The sequence below is a fragment of the Pinus tabuliformis genome, chromosome 1_2 (genome assembly GCF_031772625.1).
Source record: "Pinus tabuliformis cultivar Carrire ecotype Pingquan chromosome 1_2, CPIR1, whole genome shotgun sequence".
In the NCBI taxonomy this organism is placed as follows: Eukaryota; Viridiplantae; Streptophyta; class Pinopsida; order Pinales; family Pinaceae; genus Pinus; species Pinus tabuliformis.
The window spans coordinates 424,427,826-424,452,201 of NC_142298.1; the positions used below are offsets into that span (position 1 = coordinate 424,427,826).

The 24,376-nt window shown below is 37.6% G+C and overlaps 1 protein-coding gene across 1 annotated transcript in view; it reads left to right on the forward strand.

Moving 5' to 3' along the window:
- LOC149206157 (CLP protease regulatory subunit CLPX1, mitochondrial-like) overlaps nt 1-24,376 on the forward strand; it is a 273,918-nt gene that overhangs the window by 95,888 nt on the left and 153,654 nt on the right. Inside the window, exons 6-7 of the mRNA XM_089395327.1 lie at nt 9,367-9,441; nt 9,576-9,653. Coding sequence (XP_089251453.1) covers nt 9,367-9,441; nt 9,576-9,653 — 153 coding nt within the window. The remainder of the gene's footprint in view (nt 1-9,366; nt 9,442-9,575; nt 9,654-24,376) is intronic.

Consider the following 24,376-nt stretch of genomic DNA (forward strand, 5'->3'; position numbering starts at 1 on the left):
AGCATACGCAACGACAGATGTTGTTGACAAAATGCTTCATTCTCCCAAGAAGCGTCTTCTTCGGTAAGTCCTTCCACTTGATTATATATTCCAAGATGATCAAGGTCCCACACTTTAAAAGGTCTTGGATCAATCTCTCAATTTCCGTTTTTTGGTGATATGAATATCGGTATGGCGATGTTGACGGAGTTTGATCTTACCTTGACTTCTATTGTATGCTCAATTTCCCTATTAGGTGGCATCTTCATAGGTAGGTCTTGAAATACTTTTTCATGCTTCCGAATCAGATCTTGTATCTCTGGTGACTCTTCTCTGGTCATATTTGCAGATAACATTTCTAATTGGTGACATTGTATTGCATAAGCAGGTGCTCTTCTTCGACTCAGCTTCATCATCTGAGATGATGATACAACTTGATTTTCTGGTGCTTGGAATCCGTGTAGCTTGTACTTCTGACCTCCCCATTTGAATTTTATAAATTGTACTTGATGGTTGGCGACATAAGTACCTAAAGTTCGGAACCATTGGATACCTAAGACTACATCTACTCCTCCTAACGGTACTGTGAAAAATGGAGACTCTAGATTAAAGTCTTGAATCTGCAAATTGACCTTATGGCATTTCCCTACCTTTTCAATCTTCTTACCATTAGCTACCATCACTTTCATGTTTGGTAAGGGAAATGAAAAGATATTGAGTCTCTTTGCCACGGTTGCATCTAAAAAATTGTGTGTGCTTCCAGAGTTGACGAGAACCACTACGTTGTTCTTCTTTATGTGTCCTTTTAACTTTAAAGTTTGAGGTTGTGATATACCTGTCATAGCTGATAATGACACTTGTGGAATACTTCCATCATCTAATTCTGGCGAGAATTCTGGGGCGTCTTGTGTGTCTTCTATGTCATAATCTTCACTGTTTGAATCATTGGTTGCTTCACAATTATATAGGTTCTTTGGTTCTTTTCCTTTAGCACATCTATGTTTGGGGTCCCACTTCTCACCACAGCGTTTACATTTACCCTCTTTTATCCTTTGCATTTCCACATTAGATTTTTCATCTTCACGACGATGTGGTGGAACATATCTTGTATTATTTGAGTCCACATACTGGGGTATCCTTCGTCTTGCATAAGCTTTTTCCGCTGTTGACCAAAATATTGGTTCGGATTTCTTTTCGGTTGTTTTTGCTTTTCGTTTTGCTACTTCTATAGATGTAATGTGATGCATCTCAAGTTCTGCTTGTAAATGGGTTTTGAGTACCGAGATGTATGACTGAATTAGACGAGATTCTGATAGCCCAGGTACTCGTGTTACTAAGGTCTCCCATTCTTGAGTGTATTCATCCACAATTTCTTTTTGTCGTAATTTGATGAGTTTTGAAAAGAATTCTTCTTCCTTTACACCTTGGAATCTTTTGAAGAATGCATCTTTAAATTTTCTCCAGCTAATGACGTGTGTTGTCTTTTTCCACCACATATACCAGTTATATGCTTCTCCTTCCATTTTCATGGATGCATGCCTGAGCTTTTCGTCATCGTCATTGATGTCATATATCTCAAAGTATTCTTCTGCTTTATTTATCCATGCAACATTGTTTTTTTCGTTTCCATCGAATTTAGGCATCTCGACTTTTGCCCGTCGCTGGTATGTTGCTACTGGTTGAGCGAAAAAAGGGTGTTGATTGGTAAAGTTATCCCAGAGTTGCTTGTTTGTAAAGGCTGTGTTACTCGCTTCTTGGTGGGGTGTCGCTGATTTTTTTGGGGATTCAACTTTGTCATGAGAGTCTGTGGACTTAGTTGAATCTGACGAGATGTGTTCTTGATTCTCTTCACCTTCTTTTAGTAGTTGTTCGGGTGTACAATTCGACCTTTTACACAGACTTTTCAGCATTGTTAAGACCTCTCTGATCCCTGCTTCTGTCTGGACATGGTAATTTTCCATCTTTATTTCTATTCGATTCGTCGTATCTTGAAGATTTTTGATTTTGTCTGCTTGCTCCCCAAGCTTGCTCTCGACTTCATTTAATCTTTTACTGACCTCGTCGTGGTTGTTATTTATCTTATGCTCTGCATCAACCAATTTTTTCTGGAAATCCGCCATTGTCATTGTCGACATTGAGCGGGTTTGCGGGGGCGTGTATTTATTTGCCAGCGAAAATATTTTCCCTCTTTTTTTTTTTTAGCTAAAATAAATTTTATACATATAAATTTTAATTAATTAAAATAAATTTAATTAATTAAATTAACATATATATATAACTTTTAATTAATTAAATTATATATATATATATATATATATATATATATATATATAACTTTTTAATTAATTAAAATAATTTTAATTAATTAAATTAACTTTTTATATATATAAAAACTTATAACTAAATTAAATTATGTATTATATATATAACATAAAATATCATTATATATATATATATATATATATATATATATATGTTATATATAATATATATAAATTAACGTTATATAAATGTTTATATATAAAATATAATTATATATATATATATATATGTTATATATAATATATAAATTAACATTATAATAAATGTTTCACGTTATATATATACAAATATATGTTATACGTTGTGTATATATTCGATCGCTGACCGTCACGTTTGCTGGTTGGGGTCACCTCCGTTGACCGTTCCAAAAAAAAACCTTAAGCGAATATCACCGGAGTGCTGGGGCTGGACGGAGGCAAAAGGGACGCAGTGTGCAGGCTGATCGGGATTTTATACTCAGAAGATTATATGGACGCGGTGTGCCACTGGAGTTGGCGTTCAGCAAATGGGGCAGCGGCAAATCTGACGTTCAGCGAAGGGCTGATGCAGTGGTAGCGGACTGTATGAATTAAAAGGCGGCTAGATGGAAGGGTGGATGATTTGGATACATTCGCAGACCAGCAGAAAAAGGACAGCGGATACGAGGAACAGGCGTAGGGAGGCTGGTTTGTGAGTAGTCGTGCAGCCTGCGGATGAATCGACGACCGTGTGGCGGCTGAAGTGGCTGGCAATGGTGTTACAACAGGGAAGAGGCTGCGGTGGAGACTGTGATAAGTAGGATGGCTGCGGCTCAGTTAATGCATCGCTCAGCGGAGCGGATATGCCTGAGGCTCCTATCAGTGGTTGGTGTAGACAGGGAGGTGGAGTCAGTGGATGGAAAGGGATGTGCGTATGGGAATCGCAATTGGTAGCGGATGGAAAGGGATGTGCGTATGGGAATCGCAATTGGCAGCGGATGAATATAGCCTGAGGAGCGAATCCGCTCTGATACCAATGGAGCAGAAAACTTAAGATATATGCAGAAATTTATATATAAATATTTATTTAAAAAAGATGAATTACAGATGATGCTATTACAATTGCGGGTGCCTGGCTTATATATCGCCATGGACACCCTTTAGGGAAAGGGCATGATCTTATGATCGTGCCCTTTTATCTAATTTAACTGAAAATTAAATAATAACCTAATTTAACTAATTTTTTACATAACAGACATTGGTTGTGAAGCTCCTCTATCATGACCATACTAAAAATGTATCCATCACTCAAACAAAATCTTGACTTGACATGCTATGTTTTTCTATCTTATGTTAATGCTTAGAGGGTGATATTAATGACAAAGATCCCACGATAGGCAATGCTTTTGATGATATGAAGGTATTTGTCATAGCATGATTTTTTTGGATGCTAAAGGCCATCTAAAGCCTATTTGTTGATGTATTTTCGGTTTAAAGATGGATTGCACTCAGTGCTATTTTGGTCATGTGCACTCTTACATGCTATATAAATGAGAACTTGTAACTTGTGGACATGTGATTGGTGAAGATTATAACTTCTAGATGATTGATGTTATATGGTTTAATCCATGTTTTTATGCTTTTTATATCTAATTCATCACTCTACATATATGCATCAAATAGATATTATATAAAAATTCGCTCTCGATTCGCTCGCGACGCAGGAGCTTTTGAAAATGCAGCTTCTTGCTTCCGCTTCCATTCCTGCTTCCTGCTTCTGCTCCCGCTCCCAAGCAACCTTGGGCAGACAAGTATACACACTAGATATGAACAAAGGGCCCCATCGCTCACATAACTTTACATGTCATAGGCCTTCTAAGTGTTCTAACCCTAAAACAACTAATTATTTAGTTAGTATGCATTAACAAATCCTATTATTAACCACCATCACAAAAATATCATTGTTGTCCAGGAAGATCAATGTTGTTCTCTCTAGAAATGCAAAAGTGGTTTCGACCTCATTGAATTTCATATGGAGAAACTAGATTTTTAGATATCACTCAAAATCCAACAGAGTTAATGGTTTTCACGAGTTCAAGATTTAGGGGATTGCTATGTTTCCAATTGATTCCGTCATGTGTGAGGGTATGAGATTGGCATTTGATCAAGAGCATGAAGCCCTTGAAGTACCTTGATGTTGGTGTCATTGATTGTTGAATTTCATTGATGTTGGTGGTATTGCTTGTTGAACTCCTCTACCATGGCCTTAACTAAATGTACCCTTCACTCAAAGGAAAATAATGGGTTAGGCACGCTAAACTTTTTCTAGCATATTATAAGGTTGAGGAGATGAACCCTTCACTCAAACCAAAATCATCATTGGTTAGGCATGTTAAACTTTTTCAATTTCTACCATATTATAAGGCTGAGTAATCCAAGTTTGAAGACTTTGAGCTAGATGATGTTTATGTAGCTCTTGTTGATGATCCCATTTCTAGTAGTGCTGAATTAATGATGAGTTTCATGAGTGGTCATATTAATCAATGTTTTGTAGTTTTGATGTCTAGTTTTGCTGCTGCTACTACTACTACTGAGGTTGTAGAGGAGCTTGAGGAGTCCTTAGACTCTGAACCAGATGATGTTTATGTAGCTCATGTTGATGATCCCATGTAGTGGGATCCCATGTTGATGATCCCATGTCTACTAGATGATTGATGTTATATGGTTTAATCCATGTTTTTATGCTTTTTATAACTAATTCATCATTCTACATGCTTTTGTTGACATATATGCATCAAAATATATAAAAATTTATATTATATAAAATTTGCTCCTGAGCCGTAAGCTTCTGAAAATTGTCGCTCCCCCGTCCCGCTCCTGCTCCCGCTTCCAAGCAGCCTAGGGGCAAAGATGAAATGAAATATGTTACACACAACAAATATATAGAGCACGGGGACATTGTTTAGAAAAGATAGTTAGGTCCATAAGAGCTTAGAAATTTGCTGCCTTTGCTGTCAATCATTTGGGTAGAAAACAATTGTTCTACTCTAGGGATTTGAAACACTATAAATATTTGCTTGATTTCCAATTGATATTTCATTAGCCATTTGCAACCATTTCTTTCTGACTTCGAACAGACCCCAAGTATGGAGAACATGGATAGTCTCTTCAGTAAGGGTAAGTCAAAGAGAAATTGGAATTTCAAAGCAACGTGATGAATTGTGTTTTATGATGATTGTGATTGTTTTCTTAGTTGGTTATACAGATGGAGGGATCATTGGTTATTCTGATTTTCAGGATATGTACTATGTGGCACAAGATATTCAAAGATAGCGGGGATGTATCATAATTTAGAAGGCATTTGAACTTGATGGGTGCAGAAAATGGACTTTGTGATTGGAGCATGTGAGGGTGAAGGTCAACAGTGATATTGGTGGAACAAATTTAAGGTTTCAGGTTGTGAATGCTAAAGTGCTGAATGATGTAAAGACAATTGTATGTGTTTTGCAAGAGATGTTGAGTTGAATTTAAAGATGAAAAGGAATATGTTTCTTGTGGCAAGTATATTGAGCGTGGGGGACATTGTTTAGAAAGACGATTAGCTCCATATGACCTTGGTAATTTGCTGCTATTCCTGACAATCCTTAGCGTGGAAAGCGATTGTTCTACTCTACGGATTTGAAACACCATAAATTTTTGGTTGATTGCCAATAGATATTCATTACCCATTTGCAGCCATTTATTTCTGACTTCAAACAGTCCCCAAGTATGGAGAACAAGAATAACTTCTTAAATAGGGGTGAGTTGAAGAGAAATTGGAATTGCAAAGGTATGTCATGAATGTGTTTTGCGATTGCTTTCTTGATTATACAATTGGAGCATTCATTGGTTATTTTTATTATCAGGGTATGTAGTGCATGATATTCAAAGATAGCTGGGATGTATCATAACTTAGAAGGCATTTGATGTTGATGGTGCAGAAAATGGACTTTGTGATTGGAGAGTGCGACATATATTACCCTATGGGCATGGCATTAGTTGAGTTTATAGTTTTGTACAAACATGTTCAAGGGGTTGAAGGGATATAGTATATGTATGCCATTGTGGTGGAGAAATTTTACAATCTGGATAGGAACAAAAATTTTGATCGGAATTTAGTAACTAGACCATAGATTGCCTAGAACACATAACCATTCATTTATATATTACTGCTGCTGGGGTTGGCATCTAGGATAATAAATATTTCTTTTGGCAAGGTTTCAGAAGTTTCTGTGCTATTTCCATTGGGCTTTGTTCTACTGGTTGAGAGCTGAGATGTTGCATCACCACATTAATGATTCAGGTTCAAAGCCTGGTGGTCATTGTTCCCTGGATTAGTTTCATTTGAAGCTTTAATTTAAAAAAAGGGTTATGTGCAGATGTAAATGTAGCATATATGTTCAGTTAAAAATAATAAGAAAATAATTTAGCTTGTAGTTTAACATGGTATATTAACTGCTTATCATATCTCTAGCCTGTAATGACTACAGCTTATTGGCAGAAAACACTAGAAAGTCCACTAAGGTCAGATGACCTTCATATCAGCCTTCTCTCATTAGTCTTGCTGTTTATTATATTTCTAACTTAAGAGTAGCTTAAGAAGATGAGGAAATAGGTGGACGGAGTTGGGCAACCTTCGCATCATTCTTTTCTTGTTAGTGTTGGGCAAGAAGGTCAATCTTTTTTCTAAGAGAAGATGTGGCTATATTGGTATGGTGATCATTATAGTCTGTGGAACTGGTTGGTGTACCTTGCATTCTGTGATGTGAAGGTTATCTCTAATTTCTGAATCATTTATTGATCTAATGCTCTCTGAAGCTCAGAACCAGCTGATCATATAATGATAGTTTATGTTTCATTTCAATTTTCAATTCTGAGTATGTAATTTTTTTTTTTAATCTTTCTTTGTATTTAACTAGTTCTTATTTGGTTACACTACTGCTGAGTTTCACTACATTTGAGAACACATTTTCTTGTAAAAAAATGAGCAAGAAAATAAGAGTGACACACATAAATGAGATTTTAGAAATAAACCCATGTCTATAGTAACTATCATAGATGATTACATGATGCAAAATCCCACAGCTTTGTGGTCTTTACTAAATCCCATACCCTTACACATGATATAATCCAGTGGAAATGCTGCAATCCTGCCAACATTGAAATCCTGAAAACTATTAAGTCTGCTGAATTTTGAGTGGCTTATGAAATTGTACTCTCTCCATATGAAGTCCAGTAAGGTTGGAACCACTCTCAAACATCTTGATACACTTCCTGGTAATGTTGAAAAATTAAGTAAAAGTCGACACACCATTATCTTATCTTTTGTGAAAATTCCTTGAAATGCAGCAACTGGAAATAATTCTTCTAAATAAAAAATTAATTATGCAATTTATTTTGTTTACTGTAAAATATCAAATTATTCACACTGCAATTTCTTTACCAAATAAAATATTGGAGAAGCAAAAATAAGAACTGAGAAATGCTAGCGCACACATAAAAATTGACACCGTTGTTTTTAGACAAAAGTTCCCGGAAAAACCCAATGCGGGAAAACCAGTGCAGCAACTGAGGGTTTATATTTTATCATATGCAGTAGAAAATCTGAGTACAATCTGGATGCTGAAAACTGACAATCCTACAGGGAAAACATTGGCAAAAATATTGCGAGGAAAGTTTCCTCAATCCATGAGCAATCCAGCATTGAAATTGGCCTCAGAAACCCCTTTGCGAATTGCCTTGCGTCACCTTCTGCGTAGGGACAATTTCGCACTGCCTGGATCTCTCTCTGAACCGCTTGTCCAATTTGCCATTGACCCTGGAAGTGTTTGTTCCGGCCTCAGTGAATTTTTCCTACCTTTGGAATTCTGAAACGACCTCCTAAATCTGCAAATCGAACTGCCTCCTAGAGGCTTATGGTAACTGTGCAACCTCTGCATAGCCTCTCTGTGGCTATCTCTGCCTCCCTGCAAGTGACTCTCCGGAACTGGAAATACTTCCTTTGGACACTGCTAACTACTCCTGCTACCTGCAACTCACCCACTGACTTGATCTCCACTGCTGAATCACTTCTGCTATTGGGAATTCGCACTGCCTAGGGCAACTGAGTATATGCACAGGTGTATTTTCCATCTACGCATTGACCTCTTCTTATAATATCTAGTTGGGACTCCAACGACCAAGATTAAAACTTAATCGATGACTGAGATCATCTCCAAGTCTATCCGTGTGAGTTTCTAGAGAATTCTCACCATTCCTAATTAATTAACTATTAATTAATCGATTTCTCTAAGTTAGACTTATGCATTTTTAATTATCAATCAATTAATTTAATTGAGCTATCTCTAGGTCGAATTTCCGGAAACGATTTATGGGTTTTGGAGAATTCCTGTGTCTTAGTCTTTCTACAAAGTTTCGAGACTAGAACACCGTCCGATGCTACAAAAACTAACACCTTTTTCCTTTATCTTGTTGACATTATGTTACCATTCTCCTTTATCTTATCTATTCTATCTTTTTTACTGTGAGAATTTAACATTACCATCAATTACGAAGGTGTCAAACTCCTTAGAGCTCAATCCGCACTCTGTTTTGTCTTAAAGGGTCATTGACATGGACAGGTAATACTTTCCTATGGGTCCCACACCACTCATGGGCGTTTGGGTGGGCCTGGAAACTTTCAAATATGTCCCTGAGATGTGACTGGTATTGCAAATGCCTTGGAAATGCTGCTCACCATATCACTAGGCATTTCCAGATTTGGACATGGTGTATGGTATGGCTGGTGGCATTTCCAAGGCATTTTGTACCTGTTTCTGGGCGTTTCAGGTATTGGGATGTGGCCAAACTAGGTGTTTCCTCCAACTTAGCACCACTGTATCTGCATTTGGATGTAAAGGGTTTATACATATCTAATACAATGAGATGAACTTGAGAATTTCTTGACTCATAAAGAAATATGTAATGATTTTATGACTTTCCATGTCCAATACTTATAATCAAATCACTGTTACTATTCCTAAGAGTTATGTGAATCTGACTTCTGTTGCCTGATTGGTTCAATGGGCAGGTTGCCGATTTCAATGTTAAAGCAGCTCAGCAAGGCATTGTTTATATTGATGAAGTTGATAAAATCACTAAGAAGGTATTTGTAACTTTATTTCAGGTTTATTCAAAAGCTTCAAGCCCAGCTAGGCTTGGTTAAATCTTAAATACTATGGGCCTGATAAATATTAGAGTGAATGATCCAACTGAAAAAATTGCATGATGGATTTGTAGGCTGAAAGCCTCAATATTAGCAGGGATGTGTCAGGGGAGGGTGTTCAGCAGGCATTACTTAAAATGCTAGAAGGAACAGTAAGTTCATGTCTCACCCAGTACAATCTTTTCCTCTTTTTCATAACATTCTAGTTTTGTGTCAGTCGCATATAACCTTTGGTTTTTTCCTCAATTTTTTTTGAGATCTGTATTTCGGATTCTGCTTGTTGATCATCCTATTTGTTATAGAGATGCTTCAACTTTGTCGTCATAATTGTTGACTGTGTTGCTCTTGAACCATCTTTTATACATGAAATATGAAGTATTTTTCTGTCTTTGTTGCAACTTCTCAATTGCAAAAATTAATAATAGTCAATGAGAGCAATGCGAGTTCTTTTCTCTCATTCATTATATTGCATTTCAAATGCTTCTCTCTCATTTATTGTATAGCATTTTATGCACTAATCTCATTTATTGGACACAATTTTAAATGTCAATCTCATTTATTGTATAGCATTGGAATTTCATCTCTCGTTTATCATGCCTATATACATTAAAGAAGTTTGTGGCAGATCAAATATTCTCCATTATTATCATAACAAGCTGCTAATCTGTTTGAGAGCATGGTTAGCTATTGTCCTCCTCACAACTAGCAATTCTGATCCCCTATCCTATTTCCTTGCTGAATCCAATCAAGCATTGTATGATCTGAAACTTTTCAATCTCTTGGATTGTATTCTGTAGATAATGTATGCAAAGATTGGTCTGCATTATCTAAGGTCGTAAAGTTTGTTGTTATATCTCTACGCAGAATACATAAACCTATATGTAAGGCATTTTACTAAATTTAAAACAATGAGTACCCTCTGTATATGCGAAATAAACTAAAGAGCCATTTCATTTAATACATAAATTTTGAACTGTAATCTTGCATTTCAAAGTTTTGCTTACCTTGTTGCTAACCAAAGAACCACTTATAAATTGCCATATCTTATTTTCCTATTCGTGTGAGTGACCAAATTGAATTCATACAAAATGAGTTATAAAGAAAAATCGTTCTTATACGTGGTGATATCAAACGTAGACATATAATTGAAAAATGAAGATGAACCTAAAATGAGCCTTTGGACAGTATACTATACAGATCTACTATTCACAAAGGTGAAGGTTGTGTCTATTAGTTAGCTTATGTCCTCCCTCAGTTTTATTATTATTATTATTATTATATTTTTCCTCTGTAAAAAATCGCAACTTTTCATGAGGTTATGAAAGTATTACATTTTACTGTTGCATCACCATGCATTCTGATAACCTGTCTGTTAAAAAAAAAACTATATAGATCAGGCCTATGTAAAGCCCATGATCAAGCAGGTTGAGTCTTAAACAGAGTTCTCAGTTATTTCCTACCTTCCCTCAAGAACCTTACTGGTTGGTGTGTGGCTATTAGATCATGGAGCTAGAAGACATATGACAGGAGCATGGGAACAATTTGACAGCCTGATCGAGTGGGACTCAGAATTGGATGTGGAGTTTGGTGTTGATACCAATTTACCAAACATGTAGTAAAGGGGGTTGGAACAACTGTATTTCAATTTGAGTTAGGAGGCAAGATGGAGGTGAAGAACATATTATTGATGCCAAAACTCAGTTGGAGTTTGCTCTCAGTCTCAATAATCGAGAAGGGGTTGTGTGTAGACTTCTAGGATACACAAGCATGGATCAAACCCAAGGGATTGTTAATTTTTCTTGGGCTCTATTGTTCTGTGCTTTGATAATTGCATTACATCATTTACATTGAATTCACCCCACAGTATTATAACATTATTACATCATATGCAATTATGTAGAAAAAACAATATCATCAACAATGTTGCGGAACATAAAGGAACAATAGAAGAAAAACATCGACACATAGAGATACCAGGATTGGTCGGAGACCAGGGCAAAATCTCATAGGGGGCAAAACTCTTTCAAATTTTTTTTTTATTAGATTGTCATAAAGTGTTCAACAAAAAGAGAGTACAATGATCCAATTCTCCGTTCACATGATTATTTAGCAAAACCAACCAAACAATATCCAAGAGATGAACCCAAAAACACTACTTATCAAAATCAGTATTCACAAGCCTGCGGTTAACTGTTGACATCTGTGATCAATTGTCAGAATCTGTGGTCAATTGTTAGACGAAACCTTAGTTTTTGGCCGCACGTTGCAAACGATCATGCGTGCGGCTGAAGCGTTTTGGTCGCATGGACAAGCCTTCATGCGAGCGACTACAATCGAAATTTTCCTATATCAACCCTGTGGCTACATACCAAAACCCTAATCCGAACATGCGAGACACAAACCTTTCCATCTCGGACCTGTACGAACCAATCTCCGTGAACCAACTTTAGACTTGTGCGAGCCAAACCAAAGAATAGAGAAGAAGAAAATGCTTGATGATGATCTCCAAATGAGGGTCACTTAACTTGTATTTATAACCATCCAAGGGTGTCCAATTTCCTTTTAGGGCTGACTTGTCCTTTTGTGCACATGTGGGTTTCCATATTAAAAATATATTTTTCTTTAACCAAATTAAATTCTTCCAAGGGCTAGGAGGGGTCTTTCTTGATGAAGAAGATTGTCCGAAGGAGGGAATTTATCTTTGAGCTGTCAAATTAACACTCCCTCTCAGCTAAGGGAGAAATTACTGAGTGCAACATTTGTCCCATCACAAGTATCTCATCAACAAATGTTGCCACTGCTCATCTCGGCTCATCTTTGCTCATCTTTGCTCATATCTTCTTATCTCTGCTCATACGCTAAACACTCTTGAATCGAAAAGAAGAATTTGACATCGGAGGGGAGCTCAAGCTACCACCCTCTATCCATCGAGGAGCCTATGCTACCACCCAGAATCGCTAGTAGGGGGGCGATGGGAATCTCTGCCAGTGGGGAGCCCAATGCTACAACTGGGGAAACTTTGCCAACGGGGAGCCCAATGCTACAACCCATAAAACTTTGCGATCGAGGAGTCCAATGCTACAACCCGAGAAACTCTGCCAGCGGGGAGCCCAATGCTACAACTCGAGAAACTCTGCCAGCGGGGAGTCCAATGCTACAACATGGGAAACTCTGCTAGCGGGGAGCCAAATGCTACAACTCGGGAAACATCATCATCAGGGAGTTCTAACTCAACCCACTATCCAAGGACAATCGGTAGGGTACAACTTACCATGAGATAAGGATCACAACTATCATATTGTCTGCTGATCTTCCCATCATGATCCTCAAGAGTTAGTGGTAGAACACCTGCATCTCTAACTTGAGCAGGATACCACTTACCATAAATGGTAAGGATTGCACCTAACTCAAGCAACCAACACCCATTGGCCAGATGGGTGGGAAAGATAGATGCCAACTAGGGTATACTTTGTCAAATGCAGAGGTTCCTCAACCCTAGGAGCTCTAGGATCAATTCCTCACCTTGGGAGCTCAGATAGGGGGGAAGAGCTAGCTCAATGTCCTTGATGAGCCCAGACCCTTACCTAGGCGGGTCACATCCATCAATCTATGCTGCTTTCTGAAGATCAAAATCATATCAAAGTGTTCGTATTTGGTACTAGCTCAAACAACTCACTAAGGGTTCAATCACACTGCCTCATATATTATCAAGAGCAATAGTCCTTTATTTTCCAATTCATGCGGGACACCAAATATTATGTTAGAACAAATACATGTCACAAAAGGATACCTTATTCATCCTTTCTTCCTCTCACAGAGGCAACAACCACAAGCCTAAGGTTGTCTCATACAACAACAATGCCTCAATATAAGAATATATATTAGTTCCAACGATATATGTTATTCTCTGCCAATCAGATCCCACTCTTCTTGTTGCAAAATGTCGCTGTCGTATCCAAAACTTGCTCAAACAACTCTCTAAAGAACTTCTTCAACCAAACTGCCTTGCAGCTAGCCATGCTAGCAATAATGTACTCGACCTCGACCATGCTTAAAGCTACGAACTTTTATTTCTCGCTCATCCAAGATCTCATGGTAGATCCCAAGCTAAAGCAACACCCATATGTGCTCTTCCTGTCAATAATGTTTCCAGCCCAGTCAACATCTGTGTATCCATGCAGTCGTACATTTCCTGTAGTGTATCTCATACCAAGATTGATCGTCTCGTGCAAATTATTTCAAAATGTGCTCGGCGGCAACCCAATTTGTACCCAAGGTGTTCACTGTAAAGCATATATCCATACAAGTGTTCTCAAGGAACATCAATGCCTGAATCAACTGTCAGTACAGAGAGGAATTTGTGAAGTCAGGTCCAACAATATCTCTACATAATTTATTAAAATTAAATTCCATCAGAGTGTCCAAGGATTTGTATTCTGTCTTTCCAAATCTTTCCAATAGCTTCACGTCATATTTTCCTTGAGAAAGGAAGATTTCTCTGGGTCTTTGCCAAACTTCTAATCCTAGAAAGTAATGCATCATGCCAAGATTCTTCATCTCGAAGTTGAAAGCCAACTCCCTCTTACTTTGATCATCATAGGATCATTACCAGTCAAGAATAGATCGTCAACATATAAAATCAAAATCAAAGGCATACCTTGGGTCACCTTGAAGTATAGGTTTGGATCGACACTGCTTCCAAGATTTACTAGGTAACTATCAATGCGGACATACTAGGCTCAGGGATCTTGCTTCAAACCATACAATGCTTTCCGTAAACATATCATTGACCAAACCAATATACCCAACCTCAAACAAATCAATATTGTGCAATTAAGTCAACCAAGTTTGTTTATCAAGCCTTAAATGCCAAACCAAGTTAATATCAGAGGCATAAAAATATCATTGTCAAACTCTTCAATCCAAGTACCAGGTAGAGTTCACACTCAAGTACTAGGTTACAACCTTGTCTATTATTATGTCAACAACTGTCAATTGCCAAGCAATATCAAACCAAACTTATTGAGCCATCCACATGATCATAATATGAATAATTTCAATCACTAAATGCACAAGTCATATAAGTTTCTAGCATCCATTTATTGTGAGATTTCTGCAATAAAGTTCATTGCATACTAAGGAGCAATCTCTATCTGCCATACTAGTTCCAATGATCAAATTAAGTCAAATAACATACTGATATGCATACTACAAAACCTTGCAAACACAAAATGAGTCAAGACATTCACATTCTCTCCAACAAGTCAAACGTTATGTAGATCTCACTGTTCCTTAACTGTCTGCTCCATGTCTTTAGATTTGTCATACTCTTGGTGCGCTCTTGGTTTCTTGCATTGTTTTTTAGTTTTTGTATCGTACAGGCTCAATCGCACTCACATGCCTTCCTCTGTGCGCCTGGGAGGCTTATAACCACACCTTTAAGCCTTTTTCCCAGCGACTGGGGCTTGAACTAGGAGAAACCCTCTTTGCTCATACTGGCACTTGCCAAAACTAACAACATCAGATGATCATCTATTCATGTCCAAAAACCTTGCTTAAACAATCAAGAGTCTACCACTCATTTACTACAAATAATAATAGGCGTTGGGATCTTATGGAGAGCTTCTCCCTCTGAATGAAAGGCCTTTCCAATCATCATCATTCACGATATCAACCTATTTATCATAACACTGTCATGCATGAACAAAACTGTCAGATGACAGATTCAAACTAAATCAAGTTCTCAGATATATATACATCATAGTCATAACAAATCGTCAATAGCTGATTCATTATCACAAATGAACATATCATCAAATATTCATTAGATGTTAGTGTCATATAAGTGTATCTTCATACGTCAAGGATCATAATTACAACATCACTTCTTTATCACATTCCTCAACCATCAAGTCGAGGCATACATTGGCAAATTTACTAAGCTTATCAAAACCTAACCAAGATCAACAAGAGTATCAATCTTATTGTTACACTTTTATTTTAAGGGTTTCCATGCTTATCACAAGCATTAAGAATAATATCAAGTTACCATATATCAAAATCAATGTTTCTAGCCTACTTTATAAAATCAGGAAATCCAGCAAATATCAGGTGCACCAATATATCACATGTACTAGAAATCAAGCTTACTTTCATATGCATGCATAAGTCACTTATGAAGGTGATATTCTTGTCATACCTCAGGGCTTACCTTGCGATTCAATATTGTAACTAATAATTTACTATACATAACTTGTAATATTTAGATACCTTAGCAACTTGTAGCACTTATTTGTCATTGGCAGTGGTACCACTTTGTCAACTTTCCATCAGGTACCTCTTTCCTTTTGCAACACTAGCTATTCTCTTCCCGCATTAGTTTTCTTTTCATGCACCTTAGATGATCTTCAAGAAGGATTTGCTTATCACATCTCATCTAGAGATTAGAAGTATTCAAATACTCAAATATGCAAGAAGGCTAAGCAATAACCAAGACAATAAATCTAAACAAGGATAATGCTATGAAGAGATAAATCTAAAAGGTACTTATCTTTAACGAGAGGTGATCATCTCCCTCTTGAACCAACCTTCAAGAGTTAGTACTGTCCATTATCCATGTAACAATGTTGCCTTCAATATTTCCATCGTCTTCATCAACAACCAGGCCTAATTGAGACTAGCCCATCTAGGGTTACACTAAATCTGTCACAAGTTTTAGAACAACTTCTCATTGATCATGCTAGGGTTTTAAGACTACAAAACTCAAGCCTTTATCATATTCCAGGGTTTCTTCCAAACCCTAACCTCATATAATCCATCAAACCCTAATAATCAGATTGCCTAGGGTTTCCTTCAAACCCTATCATTCTTTTAGGTCTCCTCCATCTTCTCTTGCTTCCATCAAAGGTGTCTTCACAAGGGTGATCTTAATGACTTTTCTTGAACCTAGCTTTGATACCATGTTAATTTTTCTTAGGGCTATATTGTTCTTTGCTTCACTAATTACATTACATCATTTACATTGAAGTCACCCCATAATATTATAACTTTATTACATCATATGCAATTATGTAGAAAGAACAATATCATCAACAATGCAATGAAACATAAATGAACAATAGAAGAAAGTCATTTGCACATAGAGACACCAGGATTGGTCAGAGACCAAGGCAAAACTCCACAAGGATGAAAACCCTTTCAAATTCTTCTTCTTATTAGATTGTTATAAAGTATTCAACAAAGAGAGAGTACAATGATCCAATTTTCCATTCACAAGATTATTCAACAAAACCAACCAAACAATATGCAAAACATGAACCTAGCAACACTACTAATCAAAATTGCTGTTCACAAGCTTGCGGTCAATTGTCGACATCTGCGATTAACAGTCATAATCTGCGGTCAACTATGAGAAGAAACCCTAGTTCCTGGCCGCATGAAACAAATGATCATGCATGTGGTTGAAGCTTTTCGGTTACATGAACGGACTTGCATGCATGTAGCTACAATCGAAATTTTCCTATATCAACCCTGCGACTATAGATCAAAACCCTAATTCGTCCGCACATGCGAGCTTCAAACCCTGCAATCTTGGACCTGTACGAACCAATATCCATGAACCCGTTGAGAAATGTAACTAGTATCAGTCTTCATAATTGTACTTAATTCATGATGTATTGTATTTGTCTAAAAGAAAGAAAAATATTATAAAAGAAAATATATTTTTATGAGCATGGGTTTCATGCTCTATGTATTTTGTTTCTAGGTGAAGCCTCCATTAGAGGCTTCTAGGGTTTACGTTGTGAGTCATAGTCCTTATCGTTATGATGTAGACCCTTCATGGGGTTTGTACATCAATAAATAAATTTGTAATTGAGTTAAAATTGTTAGTATAGTCTCCTCCACCAAGTCGGTTTGCCCACTGTTCATGTCGGCCTTGTTGAAGATGATTTGACCTCCAAAGAGACTAATATATAAAAGAGCATTTGACCTATTGTGGAGGTATACATCTAAGACATTCAATCTATAGTTGATACACAAGAAAGAGAGTGTGAAAAGCAAGAAGAAACAAAAGAATACTCAAGCGAAGATGAAGCAGATTTCTGTCTAGCAAAGGAGATCGGAAAAACTCACCTTATGAAAGTCTGTACACAAGAAGAAATTGATCTGCAATTCATTAAAGAAATGAAATGCGAGACACATAGAAAATAAGGTTATCCAATTGCTAGAAGTGAAGAAAAGCCTAGCAAAGAAGACAAGAAGCCTAAGCAAGCAGAAGAGTCCTGAAATATGTCAATTTTTGCCACAGTTGCGAGAAAACTGAGGTAGTGTAGGGCAAAGGTATACGATTTAAGTGTAGACCAAATTAGAGTGTTGAAGAGAGGGCTGAGATCCTTGTTGAAGAATTGAATTGAGTTGAGTTGTGAATAAATGAGCTAGATTTTGTCTTGTCTTCATGGGAGGCTAACTTGGTGGATGGAGGAAAGTCTTTTTCTTGGTCTAAAGGTCTTGGTTGTCTCATTTGATTTGGTTCTTCAAGAGTAGAAGATATTTTTAGGTTTTCACCTTGAAGAGGTGTTTTGCGCTGGTTGAGAGCCTACATTTTGTGTCCTTGATCTTCATGCATTAATGTTTTGATAGTTGCTTGATGAAAAGAAGTTAAAGTTAAAGAAGAAAATAAGAATACAATAATATCACAAGTAATTGTCAAAGATAAGAAAATCTTTCTGCATTTATGATTTACCAATAGAACCAACTTCAAACTTGTGCAAGCCAAACCAAAGAAGAGAGAAGAAGAAAATGTTTGATGATGATCTCCAAATGAGGGTCACTTGGCTTGTATTTTTGGCCATCCACGGGTGTCCAATTTCCTTTTAGGGTCGACTTCTCCTTTTGTCCACATGTGGGTTTCCATATTAAAAATATATTTTTCTTTAACTAAATTAAATTCTTCCAAGGGCTAGGAGGGGTATTTCTTGATTGGGAAGATTTTCCAAAGGAGGGAATTTGTCCCTACGCTGCCAAATGAACAGGGATCTAGCTCTGACACAAGCCATGTCATCGGAGTTAGGGAGAGCAACATGTTAGGATAAAGGGCCAACATATTCAAGCAATAACAAGAAACAAAATGGTGACAAAGAACAAGGAGCAAATAGCTTTGAAGGTTTCGCTGTTCAAATGGAGTTAGCCTTTGGGCTCAGGTGGGGAGGAGCAATTAGTGATCATTCCAAGTTTGTCAAGAAGGTCTCTAGGTCTTTGATGACCTTACAGGATGTTCAAGAGCAAGGGACTTCTAACAACAAGCTCATAGCGAGTGGGTCTTTGAGGATGATTCTGAACGAGATGGCAGGTATAGAGGGAGTAGCCATGACAACATATGCAGGTCCACGATCAGAGCCAATTTTAGGGGTTATAAATAACTCCCTTACTAGGAGGGTGTGTTGATGTTTATAGCTTGGGCAGGTACATTTGCACATGCCTAAGTCTCTAAGCATGCCAAATTAACACGGATCTAGCTCTGACACATGCCATGTCAGGCTCAGGTGGCGAGGAGCAATTAGTAGATCATTCCAAGTTTGTCAAGAAGGTCTCTAGGTCTTTGATGACATTACAGGATGTTCAAGAGCAAGGGACTTCTAGAAACAAGCTCATAATGAGTGGGTCTTTGAGGATGATTCCGAACGAGATGGCAGGTTTAGAGGGGGTAGACATGACAACATATGCAGGTCCAGGATCAGAGCCAATTTTAGGGGGTAGAAATAACTCCCTTACTAGGAGGGTGTGTTGATGTTTGTAGCTTGGGCAGGTACTTTTGCACATGCCTAAATCTCTAAGCATGCCAAATTAACACAGATCTAGCTCTGACACATGCCATGTCATTGGAGTTAGAGAGAGCAACATGTTAGGATAACGGGCCAGCGTATTCGAGCAATAACAAGAAGCAAAAAGGTGACAAAGAACAAGGAGCATATAACTTTGAAGGTTTAGCTTTTTAGATGCAGTTAGCCTTCGGGTTCAAGTGGGGAGGAGCAATTAGTAAATCATTCCAAGTTTGTCAAGAAGGTGTATAGGTCTTAGATGACCTTACAGGATGTTCAAGAGCAAAGGACTTCTAGCAACAAGCTCATAGTGAGTGGGTCTTTGATGATTCTGAATGAGATGGCAGGTTTAGAGGGAGTAGCTATGACAACATATGCAGGCCCAGGATCAGAGTCAATTCTAGGGGGTAGAAATAACTCCCTTACTAGGAGGGTGTGTTGATGTTTGTAGTTCGGACAGGTACTTTTTCACATGCCTAAGTCTCTAAGCATGCAAGAAGTCGCCCAAAGTTTCCTTCAAACACTTGCTCAAGTGTGAACAAGTTGCTTTTGTAATTTAGCCAGTCTAAATTAGGAAGAACATAATTGTTATGTTGGCAAATTGAGGTAAAGAAACATTAAGAAAAGTAAAGTATTTACTTTAGTGATTATGTTTTATCTCAGTCATTGATCTAAAGTGAGGTGAGATTAATCTTCGCTGTCAATCACTTGGAGATTAGTGTTAGGGATTTAGTTGAATGCCAATTTATAAAAGTAAGTCTAAGGAGAGGAGAAAGACATCGAAATATTGAGAGAGGCATCTCGATGATGAGTGGAGAAGGAATTCCATCCTAGTGTGTTAGGTCTGAGCAAGGGGGAAGTAAGGAGATCCAGATCAACCAAGGAGGGCTTGACAGTTGGATCATATTCAATTTTTGTACACGTAATTTCCTAAGTTGGGCCATTATCCAAGGACAAGAGCCCAAGTAGGTTCTTAATTGTTTCAATGAAGAGCAACCAGAGCCCAAGTTTGTTGAACTTATACACGTAGACATTAATGCAATCTTGGAATTGATTTGGCATTGATTATGGGTTGGTTGTTGTGGATTACTATCCGTATCAATAAGCTACATCTCACCAATAGTGGAGTCATGGCTAGATTGTTGTGACCATTCAAAGGTATGCTTTAAATCCTCATTCTTTGTCTTATAAAAATGCAAATTTGTGTTTTAGGAAACAAGTACTATAGGATAGGTTTTCAATTTGTAGTTTTGTTTTATGTTTGAGACATTACTATGGCCCCTAAAAAGGAAAATCTTTCATCAAGCCATTATGAAGAGGTCGGTAGGAAAGGTTTGGGGATGTATTGCAAAGACATGAAAAGGGAGGATTCATAGGGTAAATAGCGACTAACTATTTTTAAAGGGAAACTTAGAACATGCTCTTCATTTAATGTGGTTGTAAGAGAGGAAATGGTATCTCGTTTTGAGAGACAAAAAACAGAGAAGGCTAGGAAGAAGTAGATGAAAGATGAAATGGAAACAAGTAGGGAGATTCTATGCCAAGGCAACATTAGTTTTGAAGGCTCCTCAAACCCTTTTGTTAAGGACCTTGTTTTCGGAAAATCTAGTAGGCCTAGTGCAAAGCACTAAGCAACCTAGGTCTTATGGCAACAAGAGATTAGCCACCACTATCACATTAGTGGCTTCCTTCCAATGGTTTAGTGGTGGATATTGTCCACACAAGGGAGGCTTCCCGACAAAGATCATCAACCAGGTATTCAACTAAGGAGGGCTCAAAGGCGATGCAAGATCTAATTGGTTGAAGGAAAGGTGCCTATAGAGCCTTGAAAAGCGGGAGATAAGAATTGCCTAAAGTTCAAGTACATTTCCCTAAAACATCTATAAGAGAGCTGTTATGAGTTAGGGTTTGTAAGATATGCACATTTAGGGCACACGATGGCATATATTAGTGCTAGAAAATGGGCTAGAAAGGGATACGATTAAGCACCAATAGGCTATGGAGGAGGGAAGCTAGTTTTAAATAATAGTGGTTTTAAATGGTTAAAAATGCATAACATCAATAAATACCAAGACGTCAACCATAATTTTAGGGATTAAATATCTAATTAATGCTAGATTTTTCCTTTTATTGCTATGCAATGTAGATTTCAGGGTAACTCTATCCCTAGTTACCAAAAATTAAAGAAGAAAGAAAATTTTATAATTGTCAACACCTACTAGAAAAGTGCCTTTATCTAATTCTGACATAGATTCAATAAGGGCAAGGTCAATGATAGAGGGCCTTGGATGAAGTTCTTCACTGAGAAACTCAAGCGATGTCTATTTGTGGGATATTTTAAGGTCATAGCATGCATGAACAAAGTTCCTTTGATGGATTCTTTCAAGACAAGCATGTCATACCATAAAGAATCAAAATTTCAAGAAAAGGTGTTGCATTTTTTAATATGGCACATATAGAAACCCTCATTTCAGAAATATAACGTGCAAAATGGAAGAAAATAACATTAAACTTATACAATTCCAACAAGAATTACTTAATCAATCCCAAAAATCTCTACATGCAAGACAATTTTGTACACAAATAATCACATTGCATCCAAGGCTAAAGACAAGAGCTAGTGCATACTCCTTTAGAGAAGAAGTGTGTGAATGATGATGATGACTAATGAAAAGTGACTCCCCTCTATTTATATGAGGGTAACCAAGTCAATTTTTCATAATTTTACAATAAAATCCCTAAAAAGTTTGCTTGAAGCATTCATCTAGGTCAAAGGTCACAATCTGACCTTGAGATAGGTCTAAAACATAATAAAAATGCCAAAATCTCTTGCAAGTGAGAAAATGGTCCATGAGTGCTCCTCAAGCCAAGAAATCATTAAAATGCATGGCCACATCTCCAAATGACACCTCCTCCACCATGATGTCATTCTCAACAGGGCCTACTTCACCCTTCTATGGCACGTGGGGATGACATGGCATCATTTTGATCAAGTGTTGGCATCAAGGGATGGTGTTCTAGCCCTCCCAAATCATTTCAATGATCTCCCTCCCTGTCTAGGCTTTGATACAAGGCAAAGTCCATTGAACAACATCAAGGCCAACTTGGGGTCATCTTAGGTCCATCTGGGCACATCATCAAATACGCTGAAGCCTTGGCTCTCTAGCTTAACATTTTAGCATTTGGAGGTACATCCAGAGGTATGATACCATGTGAAAGTTGCTCAAAGCCCAATGCTCATCTATGGAGTGGCAATGTTGGGCCACAAGGTCACAAATGCTCTTAGAACAGGGAAACATGTTCTTTGGAGTGTGCTGGAGAGGAGTCAAGCCATCCTCAAGGGATCGTTGTTCTATGTATGATACCACTAGAAATGAGATCAACATCATTAGGGAGAAAAACCATTAAAGCATCATAATGGACCATATGGAGTGTGCTGGAGAGGAGTCAAGCCATCCTCAAGGGATCGTTGTTCTATGTATGATACCACTAGAAATGAGATCAACATCATTAGGGAGAAAAACCATTAAAGCATCATAATGGACCATATCGAATGCCAGGGGAACAAAAATACTTCACAAAATACTTAAAATGCCTTTCTAGCCAAAGATTTGCAAAAAAGTTACTTCACTTATGTTAGGGACGATTAGGTCAACAATTCTATTAGGTGTTTCTTGTCCCCAAGAGTAGTGTCATGTCCTAGTTAACTGTTAGACCCATCAATCCCTAGGTGCATGTGATAATGTGGTCATGGAGTGGGAAAGACTTCAAGGAAGACCCTTTGCCATGAAAGCAATTGATGAAGGTCTAATGTTTTGAGTGTAATGATGTAAGGAGGGAATGATCATGGAGACATGAGTTACCTCTTTGCTTGACCTGCTTTTTCCACCTCTTTGGTGTGCATTTTGCTTTAATGATCTTCATGCAAAGTTTGTGTGGCCAGTTTTCCTTTTTTGATTTTGTATTACCTCTTAAAGATGTAGCTGTCTATTGCTCATTAAGGTTGGGACATTCATAAGTGCCTTTATTTTAGATGAAGCGTTAAATGCTTGAGGAACTGGGTGATGGTTGATGAGAAGGGTAGAGCTAATGCAAGGATTTTGCTCATGTGCCCAATAAGTTTCAACCATCTGTTGCATTTTACATTTTCTTTCCATTGTTGCTTTATATGCTCTTACCATTATTTTAGCTGCATCAACCTCCGATTATCTGGGCGCTGCCTCAAGGATGTGGATATAGGTTGTCAATCACAACAACCAATGACAATCAACCCAAAGAATGGAGATGAATAATAGGGAAAGATGGAAAGTGGTAAGTATGGATTATGCTGGGCACCCTATATCAATTAGTGCCTCTTATTAGTGCTAGTCGTAAACTCTAAGGCCTTAGAGGAGGTCCCATTGGACTAGGGTCAAAGAATAAGCTCCCAGGTGAAGTGTGGGAACAAGGATACAATCAAGAGAAATCAATCATCTGGTTTTCCCTGTGATTCATATCAACATGCCCTTAACATTAAATGAAGGCATATGTTTGCTAAAATGGCTGAAGTACCTGTTGATAGAGGAACCACCTTCCTTCAAGAAGAATGCTAGACGGGAGAGAGCATTGACTAGAGAAATAGGTAGAGAGCTCTGCCATAAAGCTATTTGAAGATCATCACAAGGTTGCTGGTTGTCAAATAAGCATAAAAATTTCTCCCATTGGTTGCCTACTTTTGGTGGGTAATAGATCCCCTTTAGATATCTTCCCATTGATGAAAACCATCTTAAAGTTACACAAAAGAGGAAGAATATTGATGGTTATTTTTTAGACCACCTTTAGTTATCTTCCCATTGATGAAAACCATCCTAAAGTTACTCAAAAGAGGAAGAATATTGATGGTTATTTTTCTCCTTCCTTCAATTCAACCCATACCTTTGTTTGTTTAGTGACCATTGATATTGATGGGAAGAAACAATATAAGGAATTTGTTATTGAATGCATGGCTAGATGGTGGTGCGATGTTGATACTCTCTACAATTCTTCTTGCTCACCTTCTTACCAACCTATGTTAGATG